The sequence below is a fragment of the Anomaloglossus baeobatrachus genome, chromosome 8 (assembly GCF_048569485.1).
Source record: "Anomaloglossus baeobatrachus isolate aAnoBae1 chromosome 8, aAnoBae1.hap1, whole genome shotgun sequence".
NCBI lineage: Eukaryota > Metazoa > Chordata > Amphibia > Anura > Aromobatidae > Anomaloglossus > Anomaloglossus baeobatrachus.
The window spans coordinates 86,124,266-86,146,214 of NC_134360.1; the positions used below are offsets into that span (position 1 = coordinate 86,124,266).

A 21,949-nucleotide genomic window follows, 5' to 3' on the forward strand; every position below is an offset into this window, starting at 1 on the left:
GGATGGAGACCGGTCTCCTGCCAAGCATGGAGAACCGTGCTGGCTCCCACTTCAAGCCAGAGCCCAGGAGGGATGGTGAAGGAGCGCGGCATGTAAGGCTCCAGCCTAGGAAATCAACCTTAACAACACCACCGACACAGTGGGGTGAGAAGGGACATGCCGGGAGTCCAGACTTGGACCCGCTTTTCTTCAAACTCTTTCCAAAAATCAAAAATCAGATGAGAATGCATGTGTGGATGTATGCCTCCTGAACACAAAGCGATAAACTGGCTAGATCTGGTTCTCCAGGGGGTGTATAAGCTCAGAGGGAGGAGCTACACTTTTAAGTGTAGTACTTTGTGTGTCCTCCGGAGGCAGAAGCTAAACACCCATGGTCTGGGTCTCCCATAGGAACGATAAAGAAATCACAGTCTCCTATGAGTGCCAGCAACAGGCTGGCTTTCACAGGAGTACCGTCATGACAGAACCAGGGGTCTTCAGCAGACGCCTGACTGTCACGGCCCCCTGCAAACTGGTTGCAGGAGCACTGATGGGCAGATAGAACAGCGCACTGTCATTTCCACTGTCAAAGGTAGGCAGCAGCATTTATCAGGTCATCAGCCGAGGGCAGAGATCTGCCCCATGTGCGTCTAGTAGGGGCCGATGATGGCTGCATATAACAGCCATCATCTGCCAGCAGGGATGCAAGCTCATTTTCTTAGCTCACATCAAATCAGGGAGCAGTTATCTGTCAGTAAAAGGTTAAAAGGTGTGGTCTTACCCACATGCCCTATATTATAGCATAGTATCTCTGCCAATTAGTGCTTTAAAAGGAGCCTGACAGCTGATTCCTGCTGCCCAAAAAATGGGTTGTTTGATCACAGCCAGGTATGTTTGATTCTGAAAGGCGTTTTGGTCAAAAACAGTCTAATAGCCACCAGGGACTGAGTTGAGCTGTAAGCTAGTTGGCCAGGCGGGTACCCGGTGGCTTCTCTCCGCCTGCTGCCCTGGAGTGACAGGCCTCTGCCTACACGCGCACACATAGGCAGAGACTTGTCAGTTACTGTCAGTGGGCAGGGAGATACAGCTGGGGATCCGCCTGTCTGACTAGTCTACCGTGCAACTCAGTCCCCGGTGGCTATTGAACTATGCTTTTCTCTGAAACGCCCCAGAGTTTCAGCGCTAAACATACCTGGCTGTGATCATACAGCCACTGACACTTGCTGACCAAAGCGTGGGCATGTATCAGCGGTCAGCTTCCCTTTATTCCACTAATATACAAGATATAACATTTATTGACCAGCATAAATAATATGGAATGTGTACATGTCACTATAATATTCCTATATTCCATACATTCGCTATGTAAGCAATCACAGGGAAGTCAATATCCTTTTATATGGGATAAGTGTTTATTTTGCATTACTTTCTCTATGCTCTCTATCTAAAGGGGAAAAAAAATCTCAAATTGCATCTTTTTCCATACAGTACCAGTCAAATGTTTGGATACACCTGTGTATGCACCTTGTTCTTTTTGGAATGTGCACATTGTAAATTCAGACTGAAGGCGGCAAAACCACTAAAGCACTAGGAGTAAAAAAAGAAGTGTGAAATAGACTAGAAATTAAGCCTTAGATTTCCCTTTATCTCTACAGTTTACATTCCCTAGGTTTTCTCTCAAGCAGCTTCATCTCATAGTCCCATCCAATGGCTTCCAACAGTTGTGAAGAAGTTCCCAGAGGTGCTGAGCACTTGTTGGCTGCTTTACCTTCACTCTGTGTCCAACTCACTCATCCCAAACCATTTCAATTGGATTGAGGTCAGGAGATTGTGCCATGTCATGGGATAAGTGCTGCATCCCTCTCCTTCTTGGTCATTGAGTCCTTACATAGCCTGGAGGTGTTTCGGGTCATTGTCCTCTTGCAATACAAATGATGGACTCACTAAGTGCAAACCAGATTGAAGGCAACAACATGCCATCATATTTGGAAAAAAAATCACCATCAGTGATGTGAGCAAAGCACCCCCACACCATGCGTCATGATGGGCATCACACATGTAGGAACCATGCACTCACCTTTTCTGCATGTCATAAAGACATGGTGGTTGGTACCAAAAATCCCACCTTCAAACTCATCAGACCACAGTACAGATTTCTACTGATGTAACATCAAGTCTCTATACTAGCTCACCGAAGCAAGGCTCTTTTTTTCTGTCTGCAGTCCTCAGAATTAGCTTATTTGTAAGAATTTGACCATAAAGGCTTCTCACAGTCTCCCCTGGGCAGTTAATGTTGAGATATGTCTGCTATATGATGTCTGTGCATCAATTATGAGGGTTGTTATCTGAGGGGCTGTCAATCTGCCATTTCTGAGGATAATAACTCTGGTGAACTTATCCTCTGCAGCAGAGGTAATTCTTCGTCTTTCTATTCTGGGGCGGTCTTCATGAAAGTACTCATAGTGATTTATGTCAATCATGACTTTACTTAAAGGGAACCTGTCATGTCATTTATGTGTTCTAACCTACAGTGTGATATGTGGCCTAGTAACCCCTTCCTAACCATCCCTGTGTTGTAATAATGTGTAATGTGCATGTATAAAAATGTGTTTTATTACTTATGTGTACCTTATGTATATGAGCAGGGTCTGTAGCCCCTTGGGCGTCGCATCACCCTGTTGGTGTTTGCATGTTTTCTGTGGTATCCTGCCCCTGTGGGAACGTTAACATGTATTTACATCAGCAACGTGACCGTCGCTACTTGAGATCCCGCGTGTGCGCACTTACCATTCCAGCAGCCTTGATGTCCGGGTGCTTGCTTCTCGTCTTCAGACACGCTCTGCGCATGCTCAGAAGACTCCTGTGGTTCCGGTCATGTGCCGAGCGCTTCTGAAGATGAGAAGCAAGCAACCGGATAACAAGGCTGCGAAAATGGTAAGTACGTATCGCGAGATCTCAAGTAGCGATGGTCACTTCGCTCAAATAAATCCATGGTATCACGCCCACAGGGTGATGCGACGCCCATGGGGCTAGAGACCCTCCTCATTTACATAGGGTACACATAAGTAATAAAACACATTTTATACATGCACATTACACAGTATTACAACACAGGGATGGCTAGGCACACATCACCCTGTTTGTAGGTTAGAGCACATACATGACCTGACAGGTTTCCTTTAAGGATACCTTTAAAATTCTAAGAATTTTCCAGAATGATGGATCTTCATGTATTAAAGTAATGGAGTGTTGTTTTTTGTTACTTAGTTGAATGGATATTGCCATATTCTGCCTTAGAATGGTTGCATGGAACTGTGCACCAACACTGCCTCTGCAGAGCACGTCCCATGGTCACAAGACCTTTCTGATGTCAGTGATTCCACACATGAACGATTGACGAGTCATACCTGATGGGTGTAAAGATGTTATCAGAGTAAAAGGAGGAGTATAAGATGTACCACACTTCCTCGTTTGTTTCATACGTTTTTTTTACTCGTTTCCATATGTTCCTTTGAGGTTTTGCTGCCGTCAATCTGAATCTACAATGTGCACATTCCAATAAGAACAAAAGCAAACCATTGCATGAACTGGAGTCCAAAATCTCCACCAGCAATGCACGTGATACGTGTCCTTTCATGTATATTCAGCACGCATTCTATGTTCATTCCCCACCTACTATGCTCAGTGAATACAATATACAGTACACCCGGTGTGTCCTTTGGGCTGCTTCTCACTTGCGAGTTTCTCGCAGTAGAGCAATGCGAGAAAATCTCGCATTGGAATCGGACACATGTTAGTGAATGATTCAGCTCTCATCTGCGATTTTTTTCTCAGTCCAAATCGGACCGAGAAAAAAATCGCAGCATGCTGCTTTTTTGCGAGTTTCTACTGCGAGTCTCTCCAATGCAAGTCTATGGGAGCGTGTAAATAATCGGATGTCACGGGACGGCATTCACACCATCCTAGTGACATCCGATTTTCTAAATACATTTCTCGCATGTTTCCTAAAACACTGGAAACGAGTGATGTCTCACAATGTCTGTCAATCACTATTCTCTGTCAGTCGGTCTCTCCCTCTCGGTCTCTATTCTCTCTCTGTCGGTCTCTCTGTCTGTCTGTCCCTCTCTCACAGTCTGTTGGTCATTTTCCCCTCCTCTCTCATACTCACCAATCACCGGCGCGGCGCTGCACGGCTTTCTCACTGCTCCGGCGGCTTTTACTATTGTGAAAAAGCCGGCCGCTTATTAAACAATTTCGTATTCCCTGCTTTCCCCGCCCACAGGCGCCTATGATTGGTTGCAGTGAGACACGCCTCCACGCTGAGTGACAGGTGTCTCACTGCACCCAATCACAGCAGCCGGTGGGCGGGTCTATACTGTGCAGTGAAATAAATAAATAAATAATTTAAAAAAATGGCGTGCGGTCCCCCCCAATTTTAATACCAGCCAGGTAAAGCCATACGGCTGAAGGCTGGTATTCTCAGGATGGGGAGCTCCACGTTATGGGGAGCCCCCCAGCCTAACAATATCAGTCAGCAGCCGCCCAGAATTGCCGCATACATTAGATGCGACAGTTCTGGGACTGTACCCGGCTCTTCCCGATTTACCCTGGTGCATTGGCAAATCGGGGTAATAAGGAGTTAATGGCAGCCCATAGCTGCCACTAAATCCTAGATTAATCATGTCAGGCGTCTATGAGACACCCTCCATGATTAATCTGTAAGTTTCAGTAAATAAACACACACACCCGAAAAAATCATTTATTAGAATTAAAAAACACAAACAAATTCCCTCATTACCAATTTAATAAGCCCGAAAAAGCCCTCCATGTCCGGCGTAATCCTGGATGTTCCAGCGTCGCTTCCAGCTTTGCTGCATGGAGGTGACCGGAGCTGCAGCAGACACCGCCGCTCCTGTCACCTCCAAGCAGCAACTGAGGTGAGTAGCGCGATCTGCTGAGGTGTCACTGAGGTTAATCACGGCCACCGCTGGATCCAGTGACAGCGGGTAACCTCAGTGACAGCTCAGCTGATCGCGCTACTCACCTCAGTTGCTGCTTGGAGGTGACAGGAGCGGCGGTGTCTGCTGCAGCTCCGGTCACCTCCATGCAGCAAAGCTGGAAGCGACGCTGGAGGTCCGTGGATTACGCCGGACATGGAGGGCTTTTTGGGGCTGATTAAATTGGTGATGAGGGAATTTGTTTGTGTTTTTTATTTCTAATAAATGATTTTTTTCATGTGTGTGTGTGTTTATTTACTGTAACTTACAGATTAATCATGGAGGGTGTCTCGTAGACGCCTGACATGATTAATCCAGGATTTATTGGCAGCTATGGGCTGCCATTAACTCCTTATTACCCTGATTTGCCAACGCACCAGGGCAAATCGGGAAGAGCCGGGTACAGTCCCAGAACTGTCGCATATAATGTATGCGGCAATTCTGGGCGGCTGCTGACTGATATTGTTAGGCTGGGGGGCTCCCCATAACGTGGAGCTCCCCATCCTGAGAATACCAGCCTTCAGCCGTATGGCTTTACCTGGCTGGTATTAAAATTGGGGAGGACCGCACGCCATTTTTTTTAATTATTTATTTCACTGCACAGTATAGACCCGCCCACCGGCTGCTGTGATTGGTTGCAGTGAGACACCTGTCACTAAGCGTGGGGGTGTGTCTCACTGCAACCAATCATAGGCGCCTGTGGGCGGGGAAACCAGGGAATACGAGATTGTTTAATGAGCGGCCGGCTTTTTCAAAATAGTAAAAGCCGCCGGAGCAGTGTGAATGCCGTGCAGCGCGGCGCCGGGGATCGGTGAGTATGAGAGAGGGCTGCTAACTTCAGTCACTCGGGGGATTAGTGGTCACCGGTGAGCCCTTCACTGGTGACCGCTAATCAGGACGCGGCACAGACAGAGCCACAGCATGACAATGAAGTCGGGTGAAGTTCACCCGAGTTCATTCTGATTGTGCGGCTCTGTCTGTAGGTTTGCTGTCATCTGCCATTCAGCTCTGCTACATGGCTGTCTGTGTCTGCTGTCAGCGGCCATGTAACAGCGCTGAATGGCAGATGACATAGTAAAAAATACGCATTACACACGCATTACACACGCTAGTAAAATCATTAATTTATTCAGAAATAGCATCGCACTTGCGTTGCACTCGCACCTAACGTGAACTAAAATCAGCCGAGTTTTTTTCAGTCCAGTCGGACCGATTTTACTCGCATAGATGTGTTTCCACCCTTTCCTCTGTAATCTGCACATTGTTCATATAGCGGATGTACAGAAAAAATGAACATAATTTATTGGTGTAAAATATACAGAGGTATAAGAGGTTTCCTGGACATCTTAGCCATGGAATGAACATTGATTATACAATATACAGATTACAGGGAAATCACCACATGTTCCATATAAACAGGTGAAAATTATATTCCCTGTGCTTGTTGGGTGAGGAATTAACATGGAATATATGTAGATTACAGAGGAATGAACACATATCCCATTTGTTAGGTGGGGATTGAAGATGAATTATGCGCAGGTTAGAGGGAAAGAAACACATATCCCATATACAGTATATTGCATATACTCTATGTTCATTCCCCATCTAAGCACAGGGAATATGCATCTGTTTATATGGAATTTATGTTCATTTCTCTATAATTTGCACATATTTCATGTACATTCCCAAATACACCTCTTTATATTTAATATGTGCTCATTCCCCTGTAATCGACATATAGTCTGTGTTCATTGCCCACCTGACAAGCACAAGGAATATAATATACACCTGGTTATATGGGATATATGTTCATTTCCCTATTATCTACATATATTTCACATTCATTCCCCACCTAACAAACACAGGAAATATATTTACTTGTTTATATGGGATATATGTGCATTTCCCTATTATCTACATATATTTTACGTTCATTCCCCACCTAAGTACAGGGAATATAATATACACCTGTTTATATGAGATATATGTTCATTCTCCTGTAATCTACATATATTCCATGTTCAATCCCCACCTAACAAGCACAGGGAATAAAATATACACCTGGTTATATGGGGTATATGTGCATTTCCCTATTATCTACATATAGTTCACATTCATTCCCCACCTAAGTGGTACAGTGAATATAATATACACCTGTTCATATGGGAAGTGCTCACTCCGGTGTAATCTATATATAGTCCACGTCCATTCCACCTCTAACATATTGAGGAACCCTGCGCTGTATACTTTTGGTGCAGTGTGTTACATTCCTTTTGCTCAGTCTCGGTACGTCCTTTCATATGGAGGATTCTCATTAGCCTCTTTATTTCTGTACCCATAGGCTCAGCTCACGTCCAGTAATCGTCTGTTAGGACGGATCCAGCAGCAATCCATTGTGCAAACCATTTTATTTGACCATCTAATAACTGCTTTCTGATGGAGCTCAGATTTTTTTTTTTTTTTTTTTAACATGGGAGTCTATGGAGATCCGTTTTCTTTCATTTGCAATGGATCCATTTTTTTCTTACAGACTCCGTTTTAGGCTATGCTCACATTTCCGGGGTTTTTTGGCATTAGTCACCTGCGTTGCTTAACGCTTCTGACTGATGCTTTGTACAACGGGTGACAAAAAATGGAATTTCTTGTCATGAGAAAGTGGATTCTGATGAGAGAGAACAATCAGCTGATCACTCTGAAAAGCCAATAATTTCAGTTTAAGGCTATGTGCCCATGTGGCGTATTTTCATGCAGTTACGCTGCGATCTGCACCGCAGCGTACCTGCATGCGTCCTGCGTCCCCAGCACAATCTGAAGATTGTGCCTAATCTATGCCCACGTGGCGTATTAGAACGCAGCGATTTGGCTACTGCTGAAGCGCTGCGTTCTAAAAAGCAACATGTCACTTCTTTTATGCGCTTTGCATGCAGCCCCCGCTCTGTCTATGGCAGAGGCAGCATCAAGAACGCACGAATTCTGCAGTCACCGAAGCTTCAGAACGGAGCTTTTCAGTTGCGCTCTGAAGCGTACATGCAGTGACGTTACGCTGCGGTGCAGAGCGCACACACGTGGGAACATAGCCTAAAACCTGCATGGGGAGGGGGTGAGGGGAAGAGAGGAACTGATTTTACATGATTTTGGACGTTCTGCTGGGCATGCTCAGTAAAACGTGATGGATTTCTGCACTGGAATCCGTTGCATGACGCAGGATAACGGAATCCTACACCATAGACTTGCAGTATGACTCCTGACGGATTCCAACAGAATCCTGAGGGGTGCATTTTTTTTTGCCGCAACAAAAAACTTTGCATGCTGCGTCCGTCCTGCCCGACGGTCAGTCAGTAAACAACTGATGCGCAGCGGATGCAACGCAGCGTCATCAGTCACAATCCGCCGCTCATACAAGTCTATGGGAAGCAACGGAATCTGCCAAACGGATTGCGTTGTTTATCCGAGCCGCGGATTGTGACTGATCCTAAACAACGGAAATGTGAACCTAGCCTTAAATAGAAGATAAATAGCAATCTGTTAACGGATCCGTTATCCATAGACTCCAATGTTATTAAAAAAAAAACGGATCCACCTGAAATCAGTTCATTCAAAACAGTCATAAAAGTTGTGTCTGCAGAACTATTTTGCTGTCGGATCTCTACAGGATCCGCTGTAACGGATTACTCCCGCCATTGTGCTCTGTCCGCCCAGCCACTATGAACACACGAGCCGCAGATCGCCCCATGTCCCTGCAGCACTGGCCGCTCCGTTCTGTCACATTACACAGTTATCCGCGCACAGGAGCCCGAGCAGCGGTGACAGCACCAGCCGCTCCCAGATAACAGAGACTCGGTCCCGGGTACGGTACCTCGGAGAGGACACAACACCTCCTGTACGCGGACGTGTCTCTTCCTGAACGAACTCAATAACTTCCAGCAGACACGTCATTACCCCGCGACAGCACCAGGGGGCGTGGTACGATTAACAAGGGGCGTGGTATGATGCATCAGCATGTTTGGCTCCTGACACATCGCCTTCCTGATTGGTCGTGACATAGCAAATAGGCGTGTCCTACAGGAAAGTGTTCGGCATCCTCCGGTTTGCGTGCTGTGGCATTCTTGCTAGCCTTTGTGATTGGCTGTGCTCACCGCAGTGGGCGTGTCTCGCACAGAGTAAGCTCGCCCTGTGGTACCGGGCTGTCAGACGGTGTACCCGGCCCGCGGTGACAGTGAGGATTTGCAGAGATACCATGGAAGATACCGGCAGCCCCCAGCCTGTGCAGCTCTACGTGTACGACCTGTCGCGGGGCCTGGCTCGCCGGCTCAGCCCGGTCATGCTCGGTAAGTAGTGCGGGGGCATGGCGCCTGTATATGTCATGGATGGATTTCTCCGGGGACAGGTGATGTGATGAGCGCTGACTGCTGGTCGTGCTGCTCGGTGCTGCCACCTGCTGGTCAGTCAGGTGCGGGCAAGCCTAGAAATCAGGGAGCGATATAGCCGATCACTGACCGTGTGTTCTCCTTCTTCTAGGTAAACAGCTGGAAGGGATCTGGTAAGTGTCCTCCTCTCTGTATGGCTCCGGCTCTGCTGACTGCCAGCCTGTTCACTGTCACTACATAGATGTATCTGGTGTGTGCCCCATGTGCTGCCCCTCATCCTGCCTGTGCTGCCCCTCATCCTGCCTGTGCTGCCCCTCATCCTGCCTGTGCTGCCCCTCATCCTGCCTGTGCTGCCCCTCATCCTGCCTGTGCTGCCCCTCATCCTGCCTGTGCTGCCCCTCATCCTGCCTGTGCTGCCCCTCATCCTGCCTGTGCTGCCCCTCATCCTGCCAGTGCTGCTGCCCCTCATCCTGCCAGTGCTGCTGCCCCTCATCCTACCTGTGCTGCTGCCCCTCATCCTGCCTGTGCTGCCCCTCATCCTGCCTGTGCTGCCCCTCATCCTGCCTGTGCTGCCCCTCATCCTGCCTGTTCTGCCCCTCATCCTGCCTGTGCTGCCCCTCATCCTGCCTGTGCTGCCCCTCATCCTGCCTGTGCTGCCCCTCATCCTGCCAGTGCTGCTGCCCCTCATCCTGCCAGTGCTGCTGCCCCTCATCCTACCTGTGCTGCTGCCCCTCATCCTGCCTGTGCTGCCCCTCATCCTGCCTGTGCTGCCCCTCATCCTGCCTGTGCTGCCCCTCATCCTGCCTGTGCTGCCCCTCATCCTACCTGTGCTGCTGCCCCTCATCCTGCCTGTGCTGCCCCTCATCCTGCCTGTGCTGCCCCTCATCCTGCCTGTGCTTCTGCCCCTCATCCTGCCTGTGCTGCTGCCCCTCATCCTGCCTGTGCTGCCCCTCATCCTGCCTGTGCTGCCCCTCATCCTGCCTGTGCTGCCCCTCATCCTGCCTGTGCTGCCCCTCATCCTGCCTGTGCTGCCCCTCATCCTGCCTGTGCTTCTGCCCCTCATCCTGCCTGTGCTGCTGCCCCTCATCCTGCCTGTGCTGCCCCTCATCCTGCCTGTGCTGCCCCTCATCCTGCCTGTGCTGCCCCTCATCCTGCCTGTGCTGCCCCTCATCCTACCTGTGCTGCTGCCCCTCATCCTACCTGTGCTGCTGCCCCTCATCCTACCTGTGCTGCCGCCCCTCATCCTACCTGTGCTGCCGCCCCTCATCCTACCTGTGCTGCCGCCCCTCATCCTGCCTGTGCTGCCGCCCCTCATCCTGCCTGTGCTGCCGCCCCTCATCCTGCCTGTGCTGCCGCCCCTCATCCTGCCTGTGCTGCCGCCCCTCATCCTGCCTGTGCTGCCGCCCCTCATCCTGCCTGTGCTGCCGCCCCTCATCCTGCCTGTGCTGCCGCCCCTCATCCTGCCTGTGCTGCCGCCCCTCATCCTGCCTGTGCTGCCGCCATTCATCCTGCCTGTGCTGCCGCCCCTCATCCTGCCTGTGCTGCTGCCCCCCCCCTCCATTCCTGCCTTTGGTGCTGCTGCCCCCCCCCCTCCATTCCTGCCTTTGGTGCTGCTGCCCGCCCCCCCCCCCATCCTGCCTGTGGTGCTGCTGCCCGCCCCCCCCCCCCCATCCTGCCTTTGGTGCTGCTGCCCGCCTCCCCCCCCATCCTGCCTTTGGTGCTGCTGCCCGCCCCCCCCCCCCCATCCTGCCTTTGGTGCTGCTGCCCGCCCCCCATCCTGCCTTTGGTGCTGCTGCCCCCCCCCCCATCCTGCCTTTGGTGCTGCTCCCCCATCCTGCCTTTGGTGCTGCTGCCCCCCCTTCCTGCCTGTGGTGGTACTGCTGCCCCCCCCATCCTGCTTGTGCTGCTGCCAGATCCTGTGGGAATACCGGCGGTGCCAGGTGTAATACAGATAAGCTGAGACATGACCCCGCTACTCTGCCAGGTGCTATGTGGTGCAGTAGGTGGCAGATGTCAGGTAAACCGCAGGATCTACCCATTTAAAGAGGACATCTCACCAGGTGAAAAGTGGCCAATTTTTCCTCATATTTATCCTTGCTGTTCCCCATACAGATCCAAAGATCTGGGCTCTTTATCTTGTCTTACTTTTTGTAGGCTACACCCAGGGGGTCTGGCTCACAGAGGAAAACATTGCAGAGCAGCCTATAGCCTGCCCCTGAGGATCCTGTCAGACACGCCCCTGAGGATCCTGTGAGCCACACCTCCTGCAAGGACCATACACCTTAGCACCAAGTATAATAGCCCATATCTCTGGAACAGTATGGTGGATATAAAAGGAACCTGTCACCAGGTATTCTGGAATCCTGTATATAAGAGCCCACTGATGGTGGCCGCAGGTTATAAGGGAAAAACCTGGTGACAGCTTCCCTTTAAAAAAAATCTGGAGCAGTGGGAATAAAATAAGAGTAAAACTGGCTATTTTTCATCTCTTGATCAGTCCCTTCAAGTCACAATCCATTTTCCAACATGTAAAAGAACATTGGAGGTGCTTGTAAAAGTGACAGGGGCTTGATCCAAAATATACATGTGGAAAGGTACTGTGAATAAAAATAAATATGAAAACGGTCTCAGCTAAAGCAAAACAGACCGCAGGCTCACTGAAGAATCAGATTACAGCTCCCATTAACATCTATGGAGAATGTAGGGGGAGGAAGGAGAGCTCCTGTACAGACAGGGAAGGAATAGGTGTATAAAATCCCATCGCAGTAAATCCCTGGTCATAGATTTCATTGCAAAGTATATTTACAATGGAAAAAAAAAAGTAAAAAAAATAATAAAGACTCAAGAAGTATAGAACATGTCTGCAAATGACACAGGTTATGCCTGAAAGCCAGCCATCATTCTCGAGTGTATTCCCAGATCCAAACTCTGACACTGCAGATTATTAATTTGCCACAATCCAGCAACATTTTGGGCACTGTACCCTTCCCCAGGTATAAGTGAAGACAATAAGAAGAGGTGATTATCCTCAGAGATGGCGGCCCCCTAGCCCAGGACCCCCGGCACATACACTGCAGACAGGCCACTGGTCGTGAATGAGGGGCTGCGGGAATGTATTATTCATGTTCATTCTATTTACAAAATAAAGGTCCATTTTATTTATTTATTTTTGATGACCTATGAAGAACTATCATGAAATCCACTTCCCTGCTGTGAGCGCAGTGTCCAGCAGGGGGAGCACTTCTTAGTGTTGGAAGAGGAGGCCGATCATGACTTTGCAGCTATAGTCATCCAGGAAGTTGTACACAGAAACTGAAAGTTGTACAAGTCATCGTAAAGAGTTTAAACTGAGGGAAAATTGAGACGTCACTCCGCACTACAGGCCATGGATAATTGTTGCTTTTGTTTTTCAGGCACACCTCTGTTATTGTATTTAAAGAGGAATTCTTCTATGGTGGAGGCGGCATCACTAGTTGTGTGCCGGTAAGGGCTGACTGAAAAGTTTTAATAATTGGTGAAAAGTCATAATTGTCTTGTTTTTTTGGTTGGTTTCTTTTTTTTAACGTTGCAGTGATTATGTAAGGCTAGTTTCACACTACGTTTATTTAACATCCGTCCTTAACGTTATTTTAGCGGAAATACGGATCCTGCTTTTACAGCAAATAACGTATGCAAACGCATATGTTATTTTGCAGGATCCTGCACTGGATGTTTAGGGGCGGGCATTGGAGTCATGTGATCGGGAGTGAGGGGAGCTAGACTGGGAGGAGGCTTCTGACAGCTGCAGACGCTGGTAACCAAGGTAAACATCAGCCTTGGATACCCGATATTTATCTTGGTTACGAGTGTCTGCAGCTGCTAGGAGCCGGCTGCCTGCACACGTTACCAACGTAAACATCGGGTAACTAAGAGAAGTGGTTACCCGATATTTACCTTGGTTACGAGTGTCCGCAGCTCTCAGGTGGGAGAGAGAGGAAGGGGAGGAAGGGGGAAAGACATAGAGAGAGAGAGAGAGAGAGGGTGAGGGAGGGAGGGAGGAGGAGAGAGAGAGACAGATCACGCGAGACTGGTTCTGGGCATGCTCAGTACTTTCTGGGCATGCTCAGTACAAAAGCAGGATCCTGTCTATCAGCACGCCAGCGTTCACCTGCGTTCGCGTGCTGTTTAGTCAGGATCCAGCAATTTGCAGTATTTGGACGCAGCTCAAAAACGCTACAAGTAGCGTTTTTGAAACATGTTAAAAAACTGCAAGTCGCTGGATCCTCACTATAACGCACGCAAACGCAGGTGAACGGATGTTAACGCGAGTCCATTGCAAATGCATTGAAATGAAAACGCATTTGCACTGGATCCGCTTTTCCGCTAAAAAAACGTTATGGACGGATGTTAAATAAACGTAGTGTGAAACCAGCCTAAATCATAAAAAAGGAAATGTACACCCTAGGTCAGGGGCGGGAATTTTTTTTTTCTTCCGGGGGCCATTTGGAAATTTCTACCATCATTCAGGGGCCACACAAAATTATCAACTTGAAATTTACCCTGCTATATTTAGTAAAACAATTAACTCACTGTGGCAGCTGGAGCTTCTTGTTTTTGGTGCGGCTGTGATATTAGACGATATTGATCTTGTTGCTTCTCACAACTGCTTTACCAGGTTTGTCGGATGGGACTGCTGAGGGCATATACATCACAATAGAAATTGAAGACATATACATCACAGGGGAGGGCTGGGAGGAATATACATCACAAGGGAGGGCTGGAAAGAATATACATCACTGGGGAGGGCTGGGAGGAATATACAGTGCATCACTGGGGAGGGCTGGGAGGAATATACATCACTGGGGAGGGCTGGGAGGAATATACATCACAGGGGCAGGGCTTGGAGGAATATACATCACAGGGGCAGGGCTGGGAGGAATATACATCACAGGGGCAGGGCTGGGAGGAATATACATCACTGGGGAGGGCTGGGAGGAATATACATCACAGGGGCAGGGCTTGGAGGAATATACATCACAGGGGCAGGGCTGGGAGGAATATACATCACAGGGGCAGGGCTGGGAGGAATATACATCACATGGGGAGGGCTGGGAGGAATATACATCACTGGGGAGGGCTGGGAGGAATATACATCACTGGGGAGGGCCGGGAGGAATATACATCACTGGGGAGGGCTGGGAGGAATATACATCACTGGGGAGGGCTGGGAGGAATATACATCACTGGGGAGGGCTGGGAGGAATATACATCACTGGGGAGGGCTGGGAGGAATATACATCACTGGGAAGGGCTGGGAGGAATATACATCACTGGGGAGGGCTGGGAGGAATATACATCACTGGGGAGGGCTGGGAGGAATATACATCACTGGGGAGGGCTGGGAGGAATATACATCACTGGGGAGGGCTGGGAGGAATATACATCACTGGGGAGGGCTGGGAGGAATATACATCTCTGGGGAGGGCTGGGAGGAATATACATCACTGGGGAGGGCTGGGGAACATAGCCCTCGCAGTAGACATTGAGGGCATATACATGACTGGGGAGGGCTGGGAGGAATATACATCACTAGGGAAGCTGGAGGGCATAAATATCACTAAAGAGTACAGACATCACTGGGGATATATATGTGACGCCCTGGACTAGCCAGGTAGTCACAGATAGGGCCCAGCACAACACCAGTCCCCTAAAAAGTTGTCATCCGCCAACCATTAAACCTTAATCACCTCTCTCAGTGCTGGATGGACACACCAGGGGGCGGAGCCAGGCAGTTGGCACGCCCACCAAGGAGTTCAGAGAGCCTGAGGCAGGAAACACAGTCAGATCAGTTTGAGAGTTGAGTAGAGGAGGTCAGGCCTGTGTGACAGGCCTGTGACAGACTGACAGGTTACGGGGTTGGAGCCCGGGCACCTTTGGCTAAGAGGCAAGCGGTGGCCTCAGCCTGCAGGAGCCGGGAAGACGGCTCGGTGGAACCGTGGTGGACTGGGACAGGGTAGTGGCCCGCCGGTACCGACCCGAGGAACTGACTCGAAAACTGGAGCACAAAGGGGGGTACTCAGACCCTGAAACGAGGTCCAGAAACCACTGGACCGAGTTAATTAACTGATTGCGGTCTGGACTATAAGTCCTTTCCCACCCAAAGTCCCAACTGAAGACAACAGCCCAACGAGGGAGATAGAAAGCCACCGCACAGGCAGAGAGATCCCACGGGCCAGCGTCTGTGGGCAAAAGGGCTCTCCCGACATCCACGAAGCCGGGGAACGGACTACCATCACTGAAGCGCAGGCATTCCACAGATACACAACACGGTGCAGGAAAAAGGCAGAGACCACCAACCGGGTGGGGGACCAGACTGCAGCCGGCTGCGGGCACCGACCACCATCATCTTGGTTTACCAGAGACTCGAGTGTTTCATTCCAATAGTGAGTACACCAGTGCCCCCCGGCCGCCCATCTCCCTGCACCGCCAAAGCTCCCCCAACGGGTCCCGGGGCCACCATCCCTGCCCACGGAGGGGTTAACAACTTGCTGCATCACAATCTCCCCCGGGTGCCCCGTAACTGCAGCAGTGGTGCCTACCTTCACCACATCCTTTGGGTGGCGTCACGAACTCAAACACGGCTCTGGCCGTACACCTACGTCCCCCCTAAAAAAGCGCCAGTCCCCCTTTCAGATCGAAGTGGACCACGGGGCCCCCGGAGACGCTGGAGCCACCCACCAGCGAGCCCCGATCCGAGCTGCTCGGTTGCAGCCAAGCCCGGGGCGGTACACATCAACTCTTCTGGCGTCACGAACAGGATACTTACCCATTCACTTACCTAGTGAAGTGCGCCTTGAAGTGAAGTCAGCGGTGATCCGTTGTGAAATTTCGGAAAATCCGCCATCTTCCCGCCTCTTTTGGCGCGAAGATTCCTTCCAGAGTCATCTTCCCCGCAGAAAGGACGTGAAAGCTGAAGCCCCGTCCCCTGGGAACACAGTCGGAAAGTGAGCCGGAAGTCGCAAAACGAGACTTCCAGCAAAAAGAAAAGAACGAAGTGCCGGCAAAAGACCAAGGGGGGGGCGGGTGAAGATTCAGCGACATGTGACCGAGCTGATAAAGGGCAGGGACTCCAGGACCCTGCTACCCTTTTGGTTCCTGGATCCCGAGAAAGCGACATGGCTGACCCGTCCGGCAAGCCCGAAGTCCCGGAGCCCCCGCCTGGAACAGCAGCGTGGGTGGAAGCCCGGACGACGCTGATGTGCCGCTGTCTGCAGGCCCAGGTGCGCTTCTTAATGGAGCGGTGGGTGGCCAAGATGGAGGAAATAGCTGCGGCCGTGCGAGTACGTGAAGTGGAGGCAATCTTGGAGGAGCGGGTAAGCGACCCATGCCCCTATGTCCCTGAGGGACCGGCCTACACGGCTGAGGGACCCGGTCTGCCCCTGCCCTCTATGTTGCCGCCTGTACTGGTTGCCGCTGCCCCCGGCAATGGAGCCCGTCCTATCCGCCCGTGAGGACCCGCCTGTGGAAGCAGCCCGTGGACGGCCGATCATCCCACCAGCACCAATCCCGCTCCCGTGGAAGAGTGGCCCCCGGAGAGTGCCCGGACCAAGAGTGAACCCGCCAGTCCCGGAGGAAGTCGTGTCCCAGCTACCCAAGGCCCCGGCAGTCCGCCCAGCCAAGATGGAGGTGGCCGCCGACCGGAAGTGGGCCCAGCAGGCGAAGCTGGCCGCTCCCAAAACCCAGGCCTCGGCTGAGGCATCGCGGGGTTGCCACTGCAAGGCAGCTGAGCAGGCCACGACACAGCGGGGCTCCCCAACGCAGAAGGTACCAGTCGTAGCCGACACAGGGGAGCTCCGGCTGGGCCCGACCCCTGCACAGAGTGACCCGGAGCAGGCAGGCGCTCCGTACTGGGAGCGGCAGCAGAACCAGCTGGGCCGGGAGATTGCGGCTCGAGAAAAGAAGAAGGCGGAGGTGCTGGTCCGGACCATCTGAGAGAAGGAGAACCTCCGCAGCGCCACCTATAAGGTGCGGGGCCCGACCTTTGAAGGCCAGGTGCATCAGTTTGACCCCCGCCGTGGATGGGCCTGGAAGCGGAAATATTTGTGTCCCGGAGGGACGTGTACCCGCATCTTCCCGTTGGTCATCCCGACCGGGATCTGAAGCCAGGAGAGCTTGTGAGCTACACCCGACATTGAGGGGATGGTTCGCCCTCGACGTAAAGAGGGGGGTGAGCCGTAGTACCCAGAGGCACGCCCAGTCCCCTCCCCCACCATACAGTCTTGAGGAGTACGAAGGAGGACCCGTAACTGCAGCGGTGGTACCTACCTTCACCACATCCCGTGGGTGGCGTCATGAACTCAAACACGGCTCCGGCTGTACACCTACGTCCCCCCCCCCCAAAAAAGCGCCAGCCCCCCTTTCAGATCGAAGGTGACCACGGGGCCCCCGGGTCCGGAGACGCTTGAGCCACCCACCAGCGAGCCCCGATCCAAGCGGCTCGGTTGCAGCCGAGCTCGGGGCAGTACATATGCATCACTGGAGGGCACAGACATAGTTGGGGGGGGGGGATACAAACATCATTGGTGGTATATACAGCCCTGGGGAGGCACACACAGGCCCGGGGAGGCTGGAGGGGCCCACACACAGGTCCGGGGAGGAGGCTGGAGGGGCCCACACACAGGTCCGGGGAGGAGGCTGGAGGGGCCCACACACAGATCCGGGGAGGAGGCTGGAGGGGCCCACACACAGGTCCGGGGAGGAGGCTGGAAGGGCCCACACACAGGCCCGGGGAGGAGGCTGGAGGGGCCCACACACAGGCCCGGGGAGGAGGCTGGAGGGGCCCACACACAGGCCCGGGGAGGAGGCTGGAGGGGCCCACACACAGGCCCGGGGAGGAGGCTGGAGGGGCCCACACACAGGCCCGGGGAGGAGGCTGGAGGGGCCCACACACAGGCCCGGGGAGGAGGCTGGAGGGGCCCACACACAGGCCCGGGGAGGAGGCTGGAGGGGCATCCGCTCCTCTTCTGTGAAACAAGAGCGCATTGCAGACTTACCCCATTCACAAAATACGTCCTCACGCTGGCATTGGACAGCGGGAGAACGTAATACTCTATCGTATGCATGGTTGAGCTTAAAATGTATGTGCTCCCTCCAGGTTGGTGGGTGTGCATTGTGTACAGAGTTTAAAGGGCCAGCAGACAGCAAGATGCAGCCGCCGCCTGAACACTGCGGTCCCTGGGAATCTGCCCGGGGGCCACAGGAAATGTAATCATAGGCTGCATGCGGGCCGGAGGTTCCCCTGCCCTAGGGCCTCATTCACACATGAATAACTTTTTCAGTGTAAATGAAAATTGCAAAAAAATAAAATAATTTAAAGATTTGGATATTTTCCATGTTTTAGACCCACTCCCTGGCATTGACCTTTCAGTGGATTTCAGTAAAATAGTGTCGGGGCGGTTCATACACAGATTGAAATCTCGGCTGCTCATTGAGCCAAGATCTAAATCTGCACGTACCAACACCGGCGCCATTTTACCAAAGCCAATGGGAGATCAGTGTGTGCAAGAGATGCCACTGCTGCAAAATTTTAAATACACCGTCTGCAGAATTATTAGGCAAGTTGTATTTTAGAGGATTTTTTTATTATTGATCAACAACTATGTTCTCAATCAACCCAAAAGACTCCTAAATATCAAAGCTTAATATTTGTGGAAGTTGGAGTGGGATTTATTTTTAGATTTGGCTATCTTAGGAGGACATCTGTTTGTGCAGGTAACTATTACTGTGCAGAATTATTAGGCAACTTATTAAAAACCAAATCTATTCCCATCTCACTTGTTTATTTTCACCAGGTAAACCAATATAACTGCACAAAATTTAGAGATAAACATTTCTGACATGCAAAAACAAAACCCAAAAAAATTACTGACCAATATAGCCACCTTTCTTTATTATGACACTCAACAGCCTACCAGCCATAGATTCTGTCAGTTGCTTGATCTGTTTACGATCAACATTGCATGCAGCAGCCACCACAGCCTCCAGACACTGTTCCGAGAGGTGTACTGTTTTCCCTCCCTGTAGATCTCACATTTTATGAGGGACCACAGGATCTCTATGGGGTTCAGATCAGGTGAACAAGGGGCCCATGTCATTATTTTTTCATCTTTTAGACCTTTACTGGCCAGCCACGCTCTGGAGTAGTTGGATGCATGTGATGGAGCATTGTCCTGCATGAAAATCATGTTTTTCTTGAACGATACCGACTTCTTCCTGTACCACTGCTTGAAGAAGTTGTCTTCCAGAAACTGGCAGTAGGTCCGGGAGTTGAGCTTCACTGCATACTCAACCCAAAAATGTCCCACAAGTTCACCTTTGATGATAACAGCCCATACCAGTCCCCACCTCCACCTTGCTGGCGTCTGAGTCGGAGTGGAGCCCTCTGCCCTTTACTGATCCAGCCTCTGGCCCATCAAGAGTCACTCTCATTTCATCAGTCCATAAAACCTTTGAAAAATCAGTCTTAAGATATTTCTTGGCCCAGTCTTGGCGTTTTATCTTGTTTCTTGTTCAAAGCTGGTAGTTTTTCAGCCTTCCTTACCTTGGCCATGTCCCTAATTATGGCACACCTTGTGCTTTTTGATACTCCAGTAACGTTGCAGCTCTGAAATATGGCCAAACTGGTGGCAAATGGCATCTTGGCAGCTTCACGCTTGATTTTCCTCAATTCATGGGCAGTTATTTTGCGCTTTTTTTGCCCAACACGCTTCTTGCGACCCTGTTGGCTATTTGCCATGAAATGCTTGATTGTTCGGTGATCATGCTTCAAAAGACATCTCACAATTTTGGACGTTTCAGAGCCCGTCAAATCTCTCTTCTGACCCATTTTGCCAAAGGAAAGGAAGTTGCCTAATAATTAAGCACACCTTATATAGGGTGTTGATGTCATTACACCGCACCCTCCTCATTACAGAGATGCACATCATCTTATTTACTTAATTGGTAGTTGGCTCTCAGCCTATACAGCTTGGAGTAGGACATCATGTATAAAAAGTATCATGTGATCAAAATACTCATTTGCCTAATAATTCTGCACACAGTGTACTAAGAATATTTGACCCTAAGAGGCAGCTGAGGGGCTGTGGCAGAGCTGAAGACCCCACTCTCAGTCAAGCCCCACCGTCCCATGCCGATGCACAAAAAGCTTATTGCACCACAACTTCTAATGATCATTGAAGAACAACCAGGGTGTGGATTTCTAAACTAAAATTTACCTAATAATCAGTAGAATAGCACCTTTATGCCTATACTTTTAATGATCCTGATGACAGGTTTTCTTTAAATTTCTTCCCATATAGCGTTAAAGGGGTTGCCAGTTTTCTGAAAAAGTCTGCAATCACTCTGTTATTACGGATGTTTGAATCCTGACAGCACATGGTACATACTGTCAGGATTCAGCAGTTTTACATACATATTGTCACATGTCGACTAGACGTGCTTGGCTTCTCCCAATTCACTTGTACTGGGAGGAGCTGAGCACATCTAGTTGGAGTGTGGCCAGAAGTATGGAAAGTGGTAATGTGACTGTCAATACTAAAGAATCCTGACAGTATGTGTTGTGCACACTGTCAGGATTCACTAGTTTTGCAAGTATCCGTTTTGCATACATGTTGTGACATGCTGGCTAGACATGCTTGGCTTCTCTCAATTCACTTGTACTGAGAGGAACCAAGCACGTCTAGTTGTGATGTGGCTAATAGTATGCAAATTGGTCATGTGACTGTCAATACCAGAAAATCCTGACAGTGTGTGCACCTTACACTAAGGGGTACTTTGCACACTACGACATCGCAAGCCGATGGCAGCGATGCCAAGCGCGATAGTCCCCGCCCCCGTCGCAGCAGCGATATCTTGTGATAGCTGCCGTAGCATGCCGCTACGGCAGCTTCACATGCACATACCTGCCCTGCGACGTCGCTCTGGCCGGCGACCTGCCTCCTTTTTAAGGGGGCGGGTCGTGCGGCGTCACAGCGACGTCACACGGCAGGCGGCCAATAGAAGCGGAGGGGTGGAGATGAGCGGGATGTAAACGTCCCGCCCACCTCCATCCTTCCGCATAGCCGGCGTGAGCCGCGGTGACGCTGGTACGCTGATGTTCCTCGCTCCTGCGGCTTCTCACACAGCGATGTGTGCTGCCGCAGGGGAACGAGGAACAACATCGTACCTGTCGCTGCAGAGAAATTATGAAAATGTTGGACACTACACCGATGATACGATTACGACGCTTTTGCGCTCGTTAATCGTATCAAAAAGGATTCACATTCTCCGATGAAGACAGCGAGGCCGGATGTGCGTCACTTTCGATTTGACCTCACCGACATCGCAGCTGCGATATCGTAGTGTGCAAAGTACCCCTTAGGATTCAGAAGTCTGAGGTCACATATAATGCCGGTAGACTTTTAGCAAAGCAGACAACATTCTAAATGATATATATATATATATATATATATATATATATATATATATATATACATATATATATATATAACATAACAAAACTCTACAATAATGTGACTGAAATGACACTAGTTCTTCATTCAGATCAGATGCATTTTTCCCTTCAATTTA

General features: G+C 50.4%; 2 protein-coding genes across 4 annotated transcripts in view; one reads left to right on the top strand and one right to left on the bottom strand.

Moving 5' to 3' along the window:
• XRCC6 (X-ray repair cross complementing 6) overlaps nt 1-9,285 on the bottom strand; it is an 84,622-nt gene extending 75,337 nt beyond the window's left edge. The window contains exon 1 of one of the 3 annotated variants that reach the window (XM_075321865.1): nt 8,833-9,285. Coding sequence is in view for 1 of the 3 variants with exons in the window: in XM_075321864.1 (XP_075177979.1) it covers nt 7,131-7,199 (69 nt within the window). In the remaining 2 variants the exon portion in view is untranslated. Of the gene's footprint in view, nt 1-1,747; nt 1,822-7,130; nt 7,395-8,832 lie in introns of those variants that run through there. The other 2 variants (XM_075321864.1, XM_075321866.1) reach the window with 2 other exon arrangements.
• DESI1 (desumoylating isopeptidase 1) overlaps nt 9,026-21,949 on the top strand; it is a 39,720-nt gene continuing 26,796 nt past the window's right edge. Inside the window, exons 1-3 of the mRNA XM_075321867.1 lie at nt 9,026-9,304; nt 9,495-9,516; nt 12,757-12,826. Of these exons, the coding sequence (XP_075177982.1) occupies nt 9,214-9,304; nt 9,495-9,516; nt 12,757-12,826 (183 nt within the window). The 5' untranslated portion in view covers nt 9,026-9,213. The remainder of the gene's footprint in view (nt 9,305-9,494; nt 9,517-12,756; nt 12,827-21,949) is intronic.